Source organism: Indicator indicator, chromosome 23 (assembly GCF_027791375.1).
Source record: "Indicator indicator isolate 239-I01 chromosome 23, UM_Iind_1.1, whole genome shotgun sequence".
In the NCBI taxonomy this organism is placed as follows: domain Eukaryota; kingdom Metazoa; phylum Chordata; class Aves; order Piciformes; family Indicatoridae; genus Indicator; species Indicator indicator.
In genome coordinates this window covers 12,689,567-12,707,017 of record NC_072032.1, presented here as the reverse complement: position 1 = coordinate 12,707,017, position 17,451 = coordinate 12,689,567, and the positions used below count along the sequence as shown (strand labels likewise).

At 48.4% G+C, this 17,451-nt stretch overlaps 1 protein-coding gene across 1 annotated transcript in view; it reads left to right on the top strand.

Annotated features, from left to right (window-relative positions):
• Nucleotides 1–1,165: 1,165 nt before the first annotated feature.
• Nucleotides 1,166–17,451, top strand: part of GFRA4 (GDNF family receptor alpha 4) — a 51,962-nt gene continuing 35,676 nt past the window's right edge. The window contains exon 1 of the mRNA XM_054391435.1: nt 1,166–1,226. Coding sequence (XP_054247410.1) covers nt 1,166–1,226 — 61 coding nt within the window. The remainder of the gene's footprint in view (nt 1,227–17,451) is intronic.

The following is a 17,451-nucleotide window of genomic DNA, read 5'->3' as shown; positions in this document are numbered from 1 at the left end:
TTTGGGGTCCTGGTCCATCCAGCCCACCAATGTCTCTGCCTCCCAGACAGGACCATGTGGGACTGACAGGATGGGCTCAAGGGTAGCCTTAGTTCTACCAAGGAAAAGAGTCAAAAGAGTATGTGAAGGAACCACCTGGCTCTGTCCACTGCAATACTTTGTCCACCTCTACCCCTGGTCACCTCTCTTGGCAGCTCCTGACAAGTTTCTACCTGTGGCTGTGTCACAGGCCCTGAGAGGCTGCTCATCTCCCCAAAGCCTGCTACAGTGAACCTCAGAGATCTGGTCTAATCAGCAGGTTTGCAGAGAAAATGAAGGGTTTTTTTCTCCCTGGCTGACTTCCAGCAGCAGCAGCTCCAGCTCTCCAAGGCACATCTCAATTAATTAATACAGTCAAACCTTATTATAGACAATTGCTGGCCAGAAATTATCCAGTCCTTAGTTCTCTTTGCTTTTCTCCTTGTTGTTTCTCCCTGTTGCTTTCCTCCCTGCTGCCTTTCTCACCAGTGAAGCAGGTCCTGGCAAAGCCTGATGGAGAATGGGAGCTGCTTTAGTGTGCAGTGGAGGTTCAATGCTTCTCCTAACCCACAGCCTTGCTGCAGTCAAGGCTCCTGAGAAGATTTCAGCATAGCTTGGTCAGAAACCATGCAGACAGCCAAGGCTGGGCAGCAGCATGTTACAGCAATTGGGCTCCCAGAGGCTTCTTCTGTCACCTCAAGCTTGATGTTGGTGGAATATCAGTGAGCTGTTTCTGTGAGACAAATGAGAAAGCAACCCAGAAAGCCTCTGTGATGGGGACCACTGAAGCCTGGAAGAGCTGAAAGCCCTCTGCAAATTTGACTTGAGAGCTTCTGAGGCTCCAAGGAAGGAAAGGAAAGGAAAGGAAGGAAGAGGGGGCACAGGGCAATGCTACCAAGATTCTTGTTGCAAGATACTGCTAAATTTGTGAACTCTAGACTAGTGGTTGAACTTGACCATCTCAAAACTCTCTTCCAACCTGAACAGTTCTATGATTAATTGAGAGCATGTGCTGGAGCTGGAGCTTGCTCCCCAGCTTAGCAGGAAGGGCCTGGGGTAGCCCAAGACAAGAAGGGTCTCCTTGCTTCAACTCCCACCATACAGCTGCCCTGTGCACGAGCCATGGCCACGAGCTGCTGGGGTAGCTATGTCTGGGTACAGCTTGCAGGAGATGCAGCTGCCCCTGAGTCTGGGAAAGGAGGCTGGAGGTGAGAGAGACATGGGCTGGAGGGTGTTCTGGGGTTCATCCTCAGCAAGGAGCAGCAGTGTCCAAAGCCAGGCTGATCTGTGTCCAAACAGCAGTGGTACAGCAGGAGCAGAGGCTGCTTTGTGCCTGCGGGTGAATGAGAGGCACTCTCCAGGGCTGTCAGAGCAGCACTTTGCAACAGCCTCAAATCATTGTTATTATTATGGTTTTCTTTTAACATGAATGCAAATATGTCAGCCTTTCTAGGTGGCTTCATTAGCCACCCAGCACATCACTCAGAGCCTCACAATTCTTGTCAAGTACAGCTGTCCCTCATCCCTGTTGATTGCAGAGTCTGAATTCCTCTAACTCCATCTCATGATGGAAAACAGGCTCAGGGTAGGATTAAAAAGATATCCAGAAGATAACAGCAATTGGTCTTCTTCCTTCCAGCCACTAAATACCAGGAGAGGTACCTGCCAGAGTCACAGCAGTGTGCACCCAGGGCAGCTCTGTGCTCTATCATGGTGATCCAGGCAAAGGCTGAGTCCCACCCTGGAGCTGAGGGAGTTTGAGTTGAAAAGAGAAGTGGAGCAATGAGTCCCACCCTGGAGCTGAGGGAGTTTGAGTTGAAAAGAGAAGTGGAGCAATGCCTCAGCCCCTTGTGTGTGGGGAGAAGGAACCTCTCTCTTCTCAGTTTTTCCTCTTCTTGATTGAGCAGGAGGCAAACAGGAGAAGTGCTGCAGGGTTGTTATTAAGGCTGATCAGATTTACAACAGACTACCAACAGAGCAACCCTTTCATTACAGAAAGCTCTTGATTTGCCTGTTTGCTTTCATAAGCATCAGGCTGTTTCTTTGGGCCATCCTGCTTCCCTGCAGTTTTACCCACCTCCCCCCCCCCCCGCCCCAAAATACCACCAAGCAGGGAACAGGAAACTCTCTGCTGTGCATCTCATGGTCAGAGGCCACCACAAGCCTCACCTGAGGCTGCTGCATGGTTCCTTGGGCTGCTGTAGTGTCTCAGTGTGCTCCCCCATTCTCAAACCTGGCCTTGAGACTCAGCACATCTCCTTGAAGATCTCAGCTCCTAAAGTACCTCCTTCCAGAAATGAATTTCTCATCCCTGAGCAGCATCTGTCAAGCACAGGGAGAGATGATAGCAAGGAAGATGTAGAAGGCTGTGTCCTCCCATTCCTTTTAGGATGCAAACAGTCCTTCCCTTGTGCTGACCCCTTTCAAAGTATGTCCAGGCTGACTTTGCTTCTCCCACTGAATCTCTGCTCTCCTATAAGAAGATCCTTCTCCTCTCAGCTGCATGCCATTGAGAAAGCCTCACTCAAAGCCCCCAAAACATGGTACAACTCAATATATTTCCCAAATAAGTGAAGCATGGAGAGGAGATTTCTACACCTCCTTTGAGGTAGGGGAGCTCAGGTGAGAGATTTTTTACTACACTCTAAGAAAATGCAGTTGAAGAGGCAATTTTGAGAAAGGGAAAGTTGTGGCTATAGAATCATTTTGGTTGGAAGAGACCTGTAAGGCAATCAAGTTCAGCCCTTAACCCAGCACTGCCAGGTCACCACTGAGCTGTGTCCTTCAGCACCCCATATACACAGCTTTTAAACCCCTCCAGAGATGGGGACTCCACCACCCTTTCAGGGGAGAAATTGTTCCTCATGTCCAACCTAAACCTCCCCTGGTGCAACTTCAGGCTCTTTCCTCTTGTCCTGTCATTTGTTCCTTGGGAGAAGAGATCAATACCCACCTAGCTCCAACTTCCTCAGAGGGAGTTGCAGAGAGCCAGAAGGTCTCTCCTCAGCCTCCTTTTCTCCAGGCTGAACAACCCCAGTTCTCTCAGCTGCTCCTCACAGGAGCTGTGCTCTAGACCCTTCCCCAGCTGTGTTGCCTTTCTCTGGACACTCTCCAGCACCTCAATGTCCTTCTTGGAGTGAGGGCCCCAAAGCTGAGCCCAGCACTAGAGGTGCAGCTTCACCAGTGCCCTCCAGAGCAACCACACATTTTCCTGCTGCATTTCAAGACCAGGCAAAAAAAAAACACGTTAAGGACTTGAGCAGAAGGCAGGGCACACAAACTGGGTCAAAGATGTTGAGAGAAGGTCAAAACTATGGTTTTGGATGTGGATGGAGGAGACCATGGCAGCTGATGTGCAGAGAGAGGCAATTTTAAGTGTGTTTTAGCAGCAATGTGTCTGAAATGCCTGAGCCTTGATCTTCAGCTGTACAAAAGAGGAGCTGCAGACTCTCAAGCCTTTGAGACTTTTTTATTTTAAGGAAGGAGAGGTACTCCAGAAATTACAGACTGAACTGGCAAAAGAAATGAAGGAAGTCTGAGGTGCTAATTAAAACACCACAGTGGCTCTTTTGTTTCCTCACACAGCCATGAAAACTGCAGAAAGCTCAAACCCAAGTTTTACATCTGAGGATGCAGTGGTGTTTTGTAGCTGAAGTGACTTTGGCTCTGCTGGCTTATCATCAGCCTTCACACAACCATACCTGCTCCCTGCAGGCTGTGAACCCTCCTGCTCCCTGGAGGGACAGAAGGCCATTGCTGGTGACCCCTTTCAAATCAAAGAGACTGTTGCACAGAGGAGGTATCAGGGTGTCTGAAAGCAAAGGCATCTTTGGAGAGGTTGAGAGCACATGTTTACAGATGGAATTTTCTTAGTGGCTGGGAGCAGGAGAATGTGATATGGGTAACAGATTGTCAGCCTTTGAAAAGCAAGGCTGGGAGCTGTAAAACCAGCTGTGTGTGGAAGAGCAACCAGAAGTCACATCAGAAGAAAGAGCAACCTCCTGAGATTAAACTCTTTCAACTTGAACCATTGCGACATTCACTGCTTACAACTTTCAGTCCTTAAAGGGGGCTTAAAAGAATGATGGGGACAGAGGTTTAGTAGGGCCTGTAGCAGTAGGGCAGTGGACAATGGTTTAAAATTAAAAGAGGAGAGAATTAGATGAACTATAAGGAAGAAATGTTTTACAATGAGGATGGTGAGGCACTGGAACAGGTCCTCACAAACAGAGGGGGTAGGTGTCCCATTCCTGCAAACATTCCAGGCCAGGTCTGGGCAGCCTGCTCCTACTGAAGATGTCCCTGCTGACTGCAGGGGGGTTGGACTAGGTGACCTTTCCAGGTCCCTTCCAGTCCAAACCATTTTATGATTCTGTGAGATTCCTTTGGTTACAGGAAGCCCTGGGGAAGGCAACTCCCTGCCAGCCCCCCACAGCCAGGCTTGGAGAGGGGACCTGCAACCAGGTCTGGGTGGGGTTTGTGATGGATGAAGATGGCAAAGCACAGGCTCTCCTCACTAATCACCAGGAGTTTAGTCACAGATAGATGCTGTTTCCCTTTGACTTTTCTCTCAAGCCCTACTTATGGCTTTCAGCTGGATAAAAACTGGACATTGAAAGGGCTTAGCCAAACTGTTGTTGACATAACTGGGTGCAGTGGTGTTGACAGCCCTGTGAGGAGTTTTGCTGCTCCTCTTCAGTGTTATTGTGGTTTAGTTGGCAATTTTTCAGACCCTCTCCACATCCTGAGCTCTTTAGTCAGTGTCTTTGGTCTTTCACAAGAAATAAATCTGCCTGATTCCCAGAAGCAGCCAGCTGCATGGCTCTCCTCAGCCCCACAATGATGTTTCATACCCCCTGTCCTACCCCACTCTGCTCCCCACTGCCATCACTAAATTCCCATCCTGGACCACTGGCAACTGCTCCTCCTCCTGCCCAGCCAAACTCCAAACCACCCAAAGCCACCAGGAGCCTTGCACTCAGGCAAGAGCTCAGTCCCAGTACTTGCAGTGGCATTCAGCAAAGGTGACACCAAGGTGGGAGGAGAGAAGGAACATGGACTGGCAAAAAACAGGGAGGGCAACACAAAGTCTTTGACTTTCCCCAGCCCACTTGCTACTAAACCCATGTGTTACCAGAGAGGTTGTGGAGTCTCCTTCTCTGGAGAGATTCCAAACCCACCTGGACATTGTGATCCTGGGCAAGCTGCTGTGGTGACCCTGATTTAGCAGGGGGAGCTGGACTGGAAAATCTCTAGAGGTCCCTTACACTCCCCACCATGGTAGGGTTGGATTCTGTAACCCTCAAAACCTGCTTTGGCCCAGCAGTGCTCACACCATCTGCACAAGACCCCTCTTCTTCATCAATGTGAAAGAAACCAAAGATTTTCTTTTGTTTTGATTTTTTCTTTTCCTTCCAGAAGCATTCCTCTTTGAAGCTGTGTCCCTCTCACAGTAAAGAGGAATCATTCCAAATCAACTGAAATGAGCACATAAATTATCAGCATAAAACCTGACCAAATGGAAAGGGTTTTTTTTTCCCTTTAAAACACACATCTCCCTCCCACCAAAGCCCCAGCTGGCAGAGGGAAGCTTGCACACTCCTGATGTGTTTGTAGGAACTCTATCTCTTGCTGCAGGACCTGAGGCAGGCAGGTGGCCTCTGGCTTTGCTTGTATTCAGACCACAATGTGCAATGAAGTTGTTCTTTGGGTTTGGAAGGGTTTGCAATATTCTTCATCTGACCCCAAAACACTTTGTCTGAGAAATGCTGCCATGGGCAGTTCCTTGTAAGCCACTGCTGAAGGAGGTTTATATCTGCCCTGTAAGCAAAGATAGGGACTTTGGTTAGCAGAGGCAATCCATGCAAAACCCAAGTGCTGTGTTTGCAAACTGGGTTATAATAATGGCTGTAGCTATTCCAGAGCTGTAGCAGGAGCAGCTATTCACTTGGGGAGGTTGGGCTCAGGCAGAGGGACAAATGAGTTGAAAGCAGGGATTTTAAGCTCAGTGACTAAACTGAAGTGAAAAGCTAAGTCAAGCCAGTTAATGGGCAAAAAAAAAAAAAAAAAATCACAGAAGCATGGAATCAAAGCATGGTGGGGGTTGGAAGGCACCTCTGGAGCTCACCTTGCTTTATTGATAAGCATCAAGAAGATCCCCTCTCAAGTCTTCTCTTCTCCAGGCTGCACAGCCCCAGGTCCCTCAGCCTTTGGGCTGAGCTCTGTGGATAGCTGTGGTTCTTCAGGGGTATCTCAGACACCCATCACCTTTAACCCATTTCCTTGCATCTGGGAAAGCACCACCACCCTTGCTGCAAACAAAACAAAACAAAGCAAAACAAAACAAAACAAAGCAAAACAAAACAAAGCAAAGCAAAGCAAAGCAAAGCAAAGCAAAGCAAAGCAAAGCAAAACAAAGCAAAGCAAAGCAAAACAAAGCAAAACAAAGCAAAACAAAGCAAAACAAAGCAAAACAAAGCAAAACAAAGCAAAACAAAGCAACAAAGCATAACAAAACAAAGCAAAACCCAACCCCACCAAAACTGCTTTAGTAGGAAGAAAATGTTGGGGAGAAGCCACTGTTTTCAAGGTTATGGCCAGGGGGGCTGTCAGAATGTATTTAATGCAGATTTCCTCAAGGGCTAGGGACTTACGGATAGTTGAGAGGAAAAGAAATAGCTCTGTGCTTCAGCAAAAGGGAAATGTTTTTTAATACTACTGGCCCCTCTGCACTGGGGACCAGGGTGGTGGGAGTAGCACTCTCTGGGATTTCTAACCTGAGATGAGAGGTTCACACAGAATTTCAGCATGGTAGCTGAAATCTTCAGCTACAATCTTCCATCTTCAGATGGAACCTCCTGGGTTCCAGTTTGTGCCCATTGCCCCTTGCTCTGTCACTGGGCACCACTGAAATGAGTCTGGCTCCATCCTCTTGGTCCCACCCTTTAGCTCTTGCTGAGCACTGAACAAATCCCATCTGGGGCTGCTCTTCTCCAGGCTCTACAGCCCCAAGGCTCTCAGCCTTTGCTCCTCACAGAGCTGCTCCAGGCCCCTCAGCATCTTTGCAGCCTCTGCTGGCCTCTCTCCAGCAGTTCCCTGTCTCTCTTGAACTGGGGAGCCCAGACCTGGACCCAGTACTCCAGATGTGGCCTCAGGAAGGGCAGAATACTTGGGAGGGGAGAGGAGCAGGTCCCTCAACCTGCTGGTCACACTCTTCTCCATGCACCCAGAAATGGGTGAAGGACTCTTACAAGTCGCCGTTTAATGATGCCAGTGCACAAATGTGACGACAGGCAGCTTTTCTCAGGGCTCTACGAGTTTGGAGTCTTTCTCCCCAGGTCCTTTTCTTGTCCATTCATCCTCAGGTCCTTCACATCCTGATGGGAATCAGAAGTTGCTCTGGGCTTGTCTCTCCTCAAATCCCAAAGGCAGCAGCTAAGAACCATTCTGCATTTTACATATTTGCAATCCATTCCCTTGTGCCTGCACTCTGATTTTCACTCTTTTCCCTTCAAAGAGCAGGGAGAATAATACCAAACATTTTACTCATGGTTGCCTTTGTCCTGTGGCCCAGGGCTGTTGTTACATGGCCACTCCAAATGCCTCTTGATTTTTTTTCCCCCCTCTAAGTTATTTTTTTTTCCCCTTCTATTTTATATTTTTTGTTCCAAAATTTTGCAGAGAAGATCCAATAACCAAAGCCAAGTAATTAAATCATCCAACTCTTTTTTTCCCTTCTTGTTTACTCTGGAGAAGTCTGTTGGCATCACAAAGCATTATTTCCTTTTTCAGCCTTTCCATGCTTATTCTTTAGTTAAAATCTTTTAAGGGGGCTTTGGCACCCTGCATTACACAGCCTTGTTGTGCACATTGCATCTAATGCCCACCAGCATCACATCTTAAAAAGGTCCTCCTGACCAACCCTTCAAGAGGGACAGCCCTGGGGTGAGATGATCTTGGGTTTAATATGAACCTGAAAGTGTAACTCTGGGTCAAAGAAAGTTAAGCACCACTTTGTGGGGTCAGTGTGTGATTTGAGGACCAGACAGCAAACACCTATCCAGCAGCAATCCTTCCCTGTGCTCCAGCAGCTTAAAAACTTCCTAACTCAGAGGTTGTATCCAGTCACAGAATCCCAGCATAGCAGGTGTTGGAAGGAACCTCTGGGGATCATCCTGTCCAACCCCTTGCTCAAGCAGGGCACCCACAGCAGGCTGCCCAGGATCACAATGTCCAGGAGGGTTTGGAATCTCTCTAGAGAGGGAGATTCCACATCCTCTCTAGGCAGCCTGCTCCAGGGCTTTAGCACCCTCACAGCAGAGAAGTTTTAGCTCATGGAAGTTCAGATGGAGCCTCTTGTGTTCCAGTTTGTGCCTGTTCATGAAACAGTCCCTCCTGTTTAACAGCACCAGGGGAGGCTGCAGCTTCATCCCACTGGGACAGGAGTCTGATCCAGGACTCACACTTTGCCATTCTCCTTCTGAGCACTTCCAGCCCAAGCTCCATGGCTGTAGTTTGGTTATGAAAGAGCTGGAACAACAAACCCCAAGCCCCTGAATAGAAAACATCCTCCTCCTTGGACTCTTAATTCCTCTGCAGCCTCCACTGTGGCTTTATAAGAAATTAATGGCCAGCAGCAATGCAGCCACGCTCCCCAGAGCAGGTGCTGGGGAAGAGATGATCAGTGATGCTGGCAGGGGAGGCTTGGTGTGAGCACAAACCTGGTCTTGTGCCACAACCCTACTGTGTCTTCCCAGCCCAGCAGGGAGGGAAAACGGACGAAGAACAGATGGAAAGACCCAGCAGGAGGAGAAAATATTTTCAGAAGAGGGGGAGGAAGGGAGAAGCAAAATGCAAACAAAGGGGAGGGTGCCAGCATGTTAGAAGTAGTCATGGGCTTCTGGGATTAATCCTTGGGCTTGTTCATGCCCAGGGTGCTTTCTGATGCTAATCAGGCAGGTGAGGGAAGAGGGAAGATATAAGCCTCTCTCCTGGGGTAAGAAGGGATGTGATATCTTTGCTAAGCAAGGAGGGAGAAAAAGCTCTGCTACCTGAAGTCCTTGGCAGCTGCTCCCAGCACGGAGCCCTGAGTCAACAGCTTGGGGCTGGAGGGGCAGGTCTTAAAGAGCTCATTTATACACCTGGAGCCAAAACACTTCCTGAGTCTCTCTGATCAAACGTAAGGACAAGCTTGACACCCCTTCCTCCAGGGCTCTCTGAATCCACCAGCCCCATGCTGTCCCACTCCCATCCCAGTCTGGCTGTTCAGTCTCCAGACTGGTCCTTGCTGGGCTGTCTCAGGTCTGTGGAAGAATGGAGGTGAAAAAGTGGCTGAGTTCAGCTCTGCAGGCATGTTTGGGGTAGAGAGATGCCCCAGGACCTCATGTCTACACCAGGGAGGACTTTTCCTAGCATGTGTGTGACAGTGCTTGAATGGCTGAGACTGGAGGGGATTTAAAGGAGCTTTTACAAACTTCTGTAGAATTATTTTGTTAGGAGGATTGATTTGGTTTTGGCCCTAGATGAGGACCTAGATTGATTCCCAAAATGCTTCGTCAGCCTACCTCTGAAGCCTTTGAAATCCAACAGGGAGCAAGTGCATTGTGACAAGGTTACTCCTGGTTTCTTCTGCAGTGTTCAAAATGGTTTTGGGTCTTGCAGGAGATGGAAAGCACCAGCTCCTACCCCCAGATATTCTCAGGACCCAAATGCCATCTGCATTTGCTGACTCAGACAGGGGAAACAAAAGCAACTTCACAAGAGCCCTGCAAAGCTTTGCAGAGCTGCCTGATTGCAGCAGGTTGTGTTTGACAAGCTTTCCTTTAACCACTGAATATGCAGGGGACAAACTCACCTCAGGATGAAACCATGGACTTCAAACAGGTCCTAAGGCTGAGACCCAGTTGTGAGAGAAGAGAGTAAGGAAGAGTGAGAGGGAAAGCAGGTGAGGGAGGTGGGCTGGGCAGTCTAGCAGAGCACAAACAAGAAGAAATGGCCTAGGCTGGTGAGTCAGGAGTCTGTGCTGGTGCAAAGAGCAGCAGTGCAGGACCTATGTACACTTGGCAAGGGTGGAAGGAAGGAGTGTTTGCTGTCCTGGGATTAATTTCACTCACAGAAATACGATCCCAGGCAAACCAGTTGATTTTCAGGGGAAAATAATAATAATTAAAAAAAAGAAAAGAAAGCTAAGCAATACAATCCCCAAATGCACCCAGCAAAGAGGGCTGCAGTGATAGCTAATGAAACACAGACATCTCCACACCCAAACCTCCACATTCCCAGCTTCATTCTTAGCTCTTCATCCCTGTATTTATGAAAGATCTCTGCTGATTTATGGCTGCTGAAGTTCTGGCTCAACAGTTTTAAATGGCCAGCACTCCTTTAAAAGATAATCAATGCCACCAAAGGCTTTTCTTCCTCCTATCCACTTTCCCACCAGGAGAAAAAGATTCCCCTGCATAATAATTGGCCCAAATGGAAATTGCAGCAGTTTCTCCCTAAGGTATGCACAGCTGAGCATCTGTGCTCTCAGCTGGGAAGTTCCATTTTATTCAGCCATTCAACCCCAGTGCTCAATAAAAAATGCAAGAGTGACAACAACCACCCAAATCAGAAATCAAAGGGCAGGGGAAGGTAATATTGCTGTCAGGCACACAGCTCCTTTTCATCTGGGCTCTGCCCTCCTCCTTCTGAGGTGGGAATGGGGGTGTTATTTATGTCAGATGAGAGGGAGAGATGGGATCCTAGGTGTGCAGAGCTGGAGTGGTTTGAGGAGATAAGATTTAATTTTCAGAGGCAGAAGCTGGAGCTTTGTTGTTGCAGAAAGGGGGGGAGGGGAGGAGAGGGAATGTTGGGGGAGGCTCTGGAGAGCAGGGGAAATATTTAAACTTTGCTTGGCATCAGTGTTGGGCGACACAGGGCTGGATCTGGATCTGTGTGGTCAGCCAGAGGCAGAGCAGCTGGGAAAAAAGAGAACTGCTGCTGTGGATTTTTGGATGGTGATTTTCTCTAAAACTTCCTTTCCTTATTGGGAAGAGATGGGAGCTCAGAATGATACAGCCCCTGCATCCCATCTGTCAATTCAAAGCATCCAAAGGCATGGAGCACCTCTGTATGGGCTACTGCCCATGAAAGAAAACATAGTTTGGGTTGGAAGAGACCTTTAAGATCATGAAGTCCAGCTGTTAATTCAGCACTACCAAGACCACCAGTTGCAGTCCATACACCACATCTCCACATCTTTTAAGTCCCCCCAGGGATTATGACTCTGGGTGGTGTTGCTCTGGGATTGCTGCATGATGGGCACCAGAGACATCCAATGATCACCTCCTGTTGACTGAGATCCATTTAATGATTCCAAACCCACCTGGACATTGTGATCTTGGGCAGGCTGCTCTGGATGAGCCTGCTTTAGCAGGGATGTTGGACTGGATGATCTCCATTGGTCCCTTCCAATCCAAACCATTCTGTGATGCTGTGAGAAATTGTGAGGCCACCAGCATCAGACCCAGAGAGAAATAAAAGAGAAGTGAAGTAACTTGCCCACAACTGTGCCACCAGCCTGTAACAGAAGTGGGAATGACCCTGAGGCTTCTCAGTTGTTTTTTGATGTTTATCAACATGCCAACAGGTTTTCCAAGGAGAAACTCAACCTTAATCCTCGATACCTTGATGGACTTTTTGGGGTTGTTAAACTAGTTGCTAAGTACTTGACCAGAAAAGCCTCTCTGAGCTTTAGGAGAGTGAGGAAAAAAACCAAACCAAACCAAAACACAACACACCACACTCTCACAGACAGATAGGGTGTGAGCTCCCAGAGCAAACACTGGTGTGAGACAGTGAGAACCCTCCAGATACTTCAGTGTGCAACACACAGACCCCCTCCTGCCTTCAGAAAATTGGGGCCAATAACATCATTACTGATGCTAACTATGGCAGCCCCATTTCCCACAGTGCCAGCTGTAATAAGAGAGCTCCCCAAATGTCAGGCTGAGTATAAAGGAGATTAGAGTCCTAATGGAGCACATTCATACTTCTAATTGTGAGTAAAATATCAGCAAACGACTGGATACTTCAAGGGGGTGGTTTAATAATTAGGCTGGGATGGAAGAGATAGGATTCAGCTTGCTGCTGAAAATGAGGCAGGCCTTATGATGAGGGGAGTAAAGAGAGCCTTTTGCAAAAGCAATTTGAGACTAAATATTGCTGGAAGAGTGCTGTAAAAAATTGCCATGGATATGGTCTCAGCATGCAGAGTCAATGGGAGGGCAAGCTCACTGCACTGACTGCCCAAGGAGGAGACTGCCAGAGCTGGATGTTGGTGAATGAGCCAAGTTTAAAGAGCAACTTTGTCATATTTGCTTTCATGTGGGTTTTAACATCAAAGACCTCATTTATCCTCTCCTCCAAGCGAAAGGCTACAAGAGGCAGAGGCATCCTGCTACCTGAGCAGTAATGAAAACCCAGCAGCTTTTGAGCTGGAAACATGAAAGAATCATCCTTGTGACCCTACTTTGGCTTTGAGAATCTCCAGAGATCCTCCACAGGCCTTGATTGCTGTGCTTCTCTGGATGGTGCCAGCCCTTCATGTAACTGCACTAAACTAGTGGGGAGATGGTGTTGCAGAGAAGTTTTCCTTATCCTACATGGGAACATGACAATTTGACCACCTCCCCTCACCTCTGTGTATGAGGGACTGCTACCTTTGTTGACTCCATCCCAGACAGCATCCATCAATGTCATCATTAAGGGAGGAGTGTGGCCAGAAAAGGTGCAGCAGGGCAGAGAGAGTGCTGTGAAGATAGATCTGAAGAGTGCAATAAGGTGACAGGTTCACTGAAAAGGTTGTTTCAGGCATTGGAAGAGGCTGCCCAGGGAGGTGGTTGAGTCCCCATCCTTGGATGTGTTTAACAGCCATGCAGATGTGGTGTCTGGGGACATGGCTTAGTGGGGACTTGGCAGAGTAGGGTTAAGGGTTGGACTCAGTGATCTTGAAAGTCTTTTCCAAGCTCAATGATTCTATGGTTCTGTGATAGTGCTAGAGGTTGATGTATGCTTGTGCCAGGTAGACAGGAAGTGTTTGAGAAGATCCCAGTGGATTTTAGAGCAGAAGTTTCCCAGTAGTGTGGTGCTGGCTGGGTTTTGGGACAGGTGAAATGATCTGTTGCTGCCTCCACCAGCTGTGCTCACAACAGCTTCTGTGGCATTTTGGCATGAGTGTGATCACTGCCGCCCTGGCCCTGGCCCTGGCCCTGGCCCTGGCCCTGCAGTAACAATTTGCCTCCCCAGATCCCTCCCATACTCTCAATTAGAAACAATTTTCTTCCTCACTTCATGAGCCAACCAGTTGCCTTGATTAGCTTTGCTCTGTTGATTAAACAAGGCAGCTCCTATAGATGGCTGGAAGGGAGTCCAGGGAGGTTTGAGTGCTGATGGAATGCACATATTAATAGGGATCAATAGAATTAATGGGTTAATTCTGGGCTGATACCTAAAACTGGAGGAGAAGTCAGGATAATGAAAATGCATGTATTCCCTAAACTGTTCTATTTGCATCAGATGATTCATCCACTACTGCTTCTTCCTAGCACTAATGAGATTAAGAGTGTGTTTACTAAGTGTACATGACCAAGGCAGGGAAGGGAGCACCAAGTTGCTTCCTACCTGGCCAGATTCACTGGGTAAAAGGCTCTCCCTGTAGATAGTTTTTTTTACAGGAGAGCTGGGGAGCAGAAGAGAACCAGGCAAGAGCAGGCAAGCAGTTGTTTGCTAGCAATAGCAAGATGGTTTGTGTAGATAGGGACCTTGCCCTAGATCTGCCCAAGCCTAGCTAGAATCACAAAATACTTTGGGTTGGAAGGGGTCTTTGAAGGTCATCTAGTCCAAATACAGGCCGGGTGATGACTGGATTGAAAGCAGCCCTGCAGAAAAGGGCTTGGGGATGCTGGCTAATGAGACAGCCACAAGCCCTAGCAGTCCAAAAAGTCAACTGTGTCCTGGGCTGCATCAAAAGCAGCGTGGCCAGCAGGGCAAGGGAGGTGATTCTGCTCCTCTGCTCTTGTGAGATCTCACCTGGAGCACTGCACCAAACTCTTGAAGCCTCCAACACCCAAGAGATGTGGAGCTGTTGGAGAGGGTCCAGAGGAGGCCAGAAGGATGATCAGAGGGCTGGAGCACCTCTCTTGCAAGGACAGGATGAGAGAACAGGGTCTGTTCAGCCTGGAGAAGAGAAGGCTCTGGGGAGATCTTATAATACCCTTCCAGTAGCTTAAGGAGGCTTACAGGAGAGCTGGGGAGGAATTATTCATCAGGGCTTGTGGTGACAGAACAAGGGACAATGCTTTGAAACAGCAGCCCACAGCAGTGATTGTCCCCCTGTACATGGCACTGGTGAGGCCACACCTCAAGTACTGGGTTCAGTTTGGGGCCCCTCACTGAAAGAATCACAGAATGGACACAAAGAAGGACACTGAGATGCTGGACAGGGTCTGGAGAAGGGCAGCGAAGCTGTTGAAGGGTCTAGAGCATAACTCCTGTGAGGAACAGCTGAGGGACCTGGCGTTGTTCAGCCTGGAGAAAAGGAGGCTGAGGGGAGACCTTCTGGCTCTCTAGAGCTCCCTGAGAGGAGGTTGAAGCCAGGTGGGAGTCAGTCTCTTCTTCCAAGGAACAAGTGATGGCCTCAAGTTGCACCAGAGGAGGTTTAGGTTGGATGTTAGGAACAATTTCTTCCCTGAAAGGGTTGTCAAGCCCTGGAACAGGCTGCCCAGGGCAGTGGTGGAAGGATTTAAAGGATGTATAGATGTGGTGCTGAGGGACATGGTTCAGTGGTGGACTCTGCAGTGCTAAGGATTGGACTTCATGGTCTCAAAGGTCTCTTCCAACCAAAATGATTCTGTGGTTCTCCAGTGCATTTGCATTGCTCCATATGCACAACCAAAGGCACTTTGGCTCTGGCCCTGTGTGGCTGGTCTGATAAAAGAGCCCTTTGTAGTCTTCATCCAAAGGCCACCTGGGCAGCTCAGGACTCACTTCAAAAACAAGACAAGAGCTTGCTGAGAGTCAGTCCAGACCCTGCCTGAAAACAAACCCCACTGAGCAGGTGGTTATTCTAACCCAGCAGAGCAGGCTGCAGGACCTTTGGAGTTTTGTGTCCCCTCTGTGGGAAATGTTGACAAAACCAGAGGCAAGAAAGAGAGCCCCAGTGGCCTGCTGGATTTTTGGCAAGAGAGGAAACGAATTTGGCCAAAAGGGAAGTGATTTGGATCCTGATCTGAATCTGTAGTGAATGCAGAGAGATGAACTCCAGCTGCAAACCTCAGAGCAGGAGTGAGCCAGATTGCAGGACTCACCGTGGCCATGGATCTAAGGCCACATTTGTCTTAGTCTGGGGGACATTTGGCTTTTCAATTAAAAGGCAAAAAGCCTTTATCATCTTCTCTTGGTCTGTGCATCTCCATTTGCTCTGTGCAAGGCTTTGAGTGGGTAAAAATAAATGCCTGATCCTACAGAACTTTGGGAGACAGTGCTTAGAGAGATTATTGAGAGTCTTCCCACAGCTGGAAAATGAACCAGTTCAAGCCACCCAGACAAAGAGGGTCAAATGTATCCCACTGCTGTTTCTGCATCCCCTGAGCTCAGGGAATCTGCCAAAATTCCTGTGCTGATCTTGGGTTTGTGCAATGAGGGTGGGCTGATGAAAAGGGTCACCTTCTAGGTGACAGGCAGGGCTCACTCCCCAGAGCTGCTGCAGCTGGCTCTGTCTCACTATCTCCAGTTTTCCTTAAATTACCAGCTCAATGAGTCCTGTTATCTCCAGACTTTCTTCATTCCCATTAAAAGATGTCTTTTCTTGACCTTAGACAATTCCAGTCTATGCTTAGGAGTTAATTCAGTGGTCAGAGCTGCTGTCAATAGCTGTGAGGGTGCTGGAGTTCTGGAGCAGGCTGCCCAGAGAGATTCTGGAGTCTCCTTCTCTGCAAAGATTCCAAACTCACCTGGACACTGTGATCCTGAGCAAGCTGCTGTGGGTGACCTTACTTGAGCAGAGAGGTTGGACTAGATGATCCCCAGAGGTCCTTTCCAGCCCCCATCATGCTGTCATTCTGTGTGATTCTGTGACCACTGTCAGGGCCAAGGTCCCCAGTGTAGATATTTGTGTATCCAGAAGAGGAAACAGAGATGCTCAGTCATGCCAGCAAATCATCCAGCTCATGAAACTTAACTTTAATCTCATCCTTTTATACATCACTGACTTCACAGCAGAACTGACACCACCAAAAATGAGAGCAAGGTCTGTTCCTGATGCATTAGAGCCAGCTGTGATACCAGCAAACACCCAGAGTCCCCAGGCTGAGCTCTGTGGAATTACTGTGACTTTCAAGTTGTGTAGCTGTGATTAAAACCCTGTCCTTACATTAATCTATATTTCCCAGGCCTTTTTTTTTTTTTTTTTGGACCTTTCCCACTGTGATTGTGCTGGGGAAGTTCCAGCTGCGTGTTCTAGATCATGATCTGTTTGATTTTTGTCATCTATTCAGTCTCTTGTCACCGTGGCTACTCAGTCGAAGGAGAGGAAAAATGATTGTGGCTTTCCCCCAGGCTGATGTAAATCAGTGTAGCCTCAGTGCCTCAGTGCAGTCGTCTGAGTCAGGCACATCTTCCCTTGGCTGGGCCAGCCTCTAATTTCATGAAAGTGGGGATTTCTCTGTGCAGAATGGCATTGCAGAGAGCTGGGAAAGCACAGCACAAGACTGGTACAGAATTCCCAGCTCAAAAGGCAACCCAAAGAGGGATTGTGGAGGTGGTTGGACAGGAATGGTGCCCAGTTCATGACTTAAAGCCAGCAGACAACAAAGTCTACAAGCAGCTTCACTAGCAAGAGGATTGTGCTGTTCAGTAGCAGCCAACTGTCCAAGGCTGTCCATGCAAATCAGTTCCTTTCCTCTGGTGCATATCTGTTCTGCTAGGGTCTTCACTTGCATGATTAAAAATATTGATACTGCTCTTGGGCAAGATAGCAAGCTGTAGTGTGGAGGTGCTGGGTGGCTGAAGACACAAACCCTCATCACTGGTATGTATGTGAGACAGGTGCCATGAGTTGCTGCTTTGGCTGAACACAGGGTCCAGGTTTCCAGGGTGGGAGGGAAATCACAACCCCATGTCACAGAATGGCAGAGAGAGGATCTGGGGGCCATGGCAGAGAGGCAGTCCTGAGGATTTGCTGAGAAAATGGTGCACGCAGGACCCAAAGCCCTGATGGACAGAGAAATGAAAACTCCATGCTGGAGGAGACAAGCACAGCTTGTGGGGCAAGTCTCTTTCCCATGCCTAGGAGGGCAGATGTTGAACCACTGTTCCAGTGGATTAAAGAACTGCAGAAATAATTTGTAATTCTGCAAATACCTTCCAGCCACAGAGATTTTAAGGAGTGAAGTT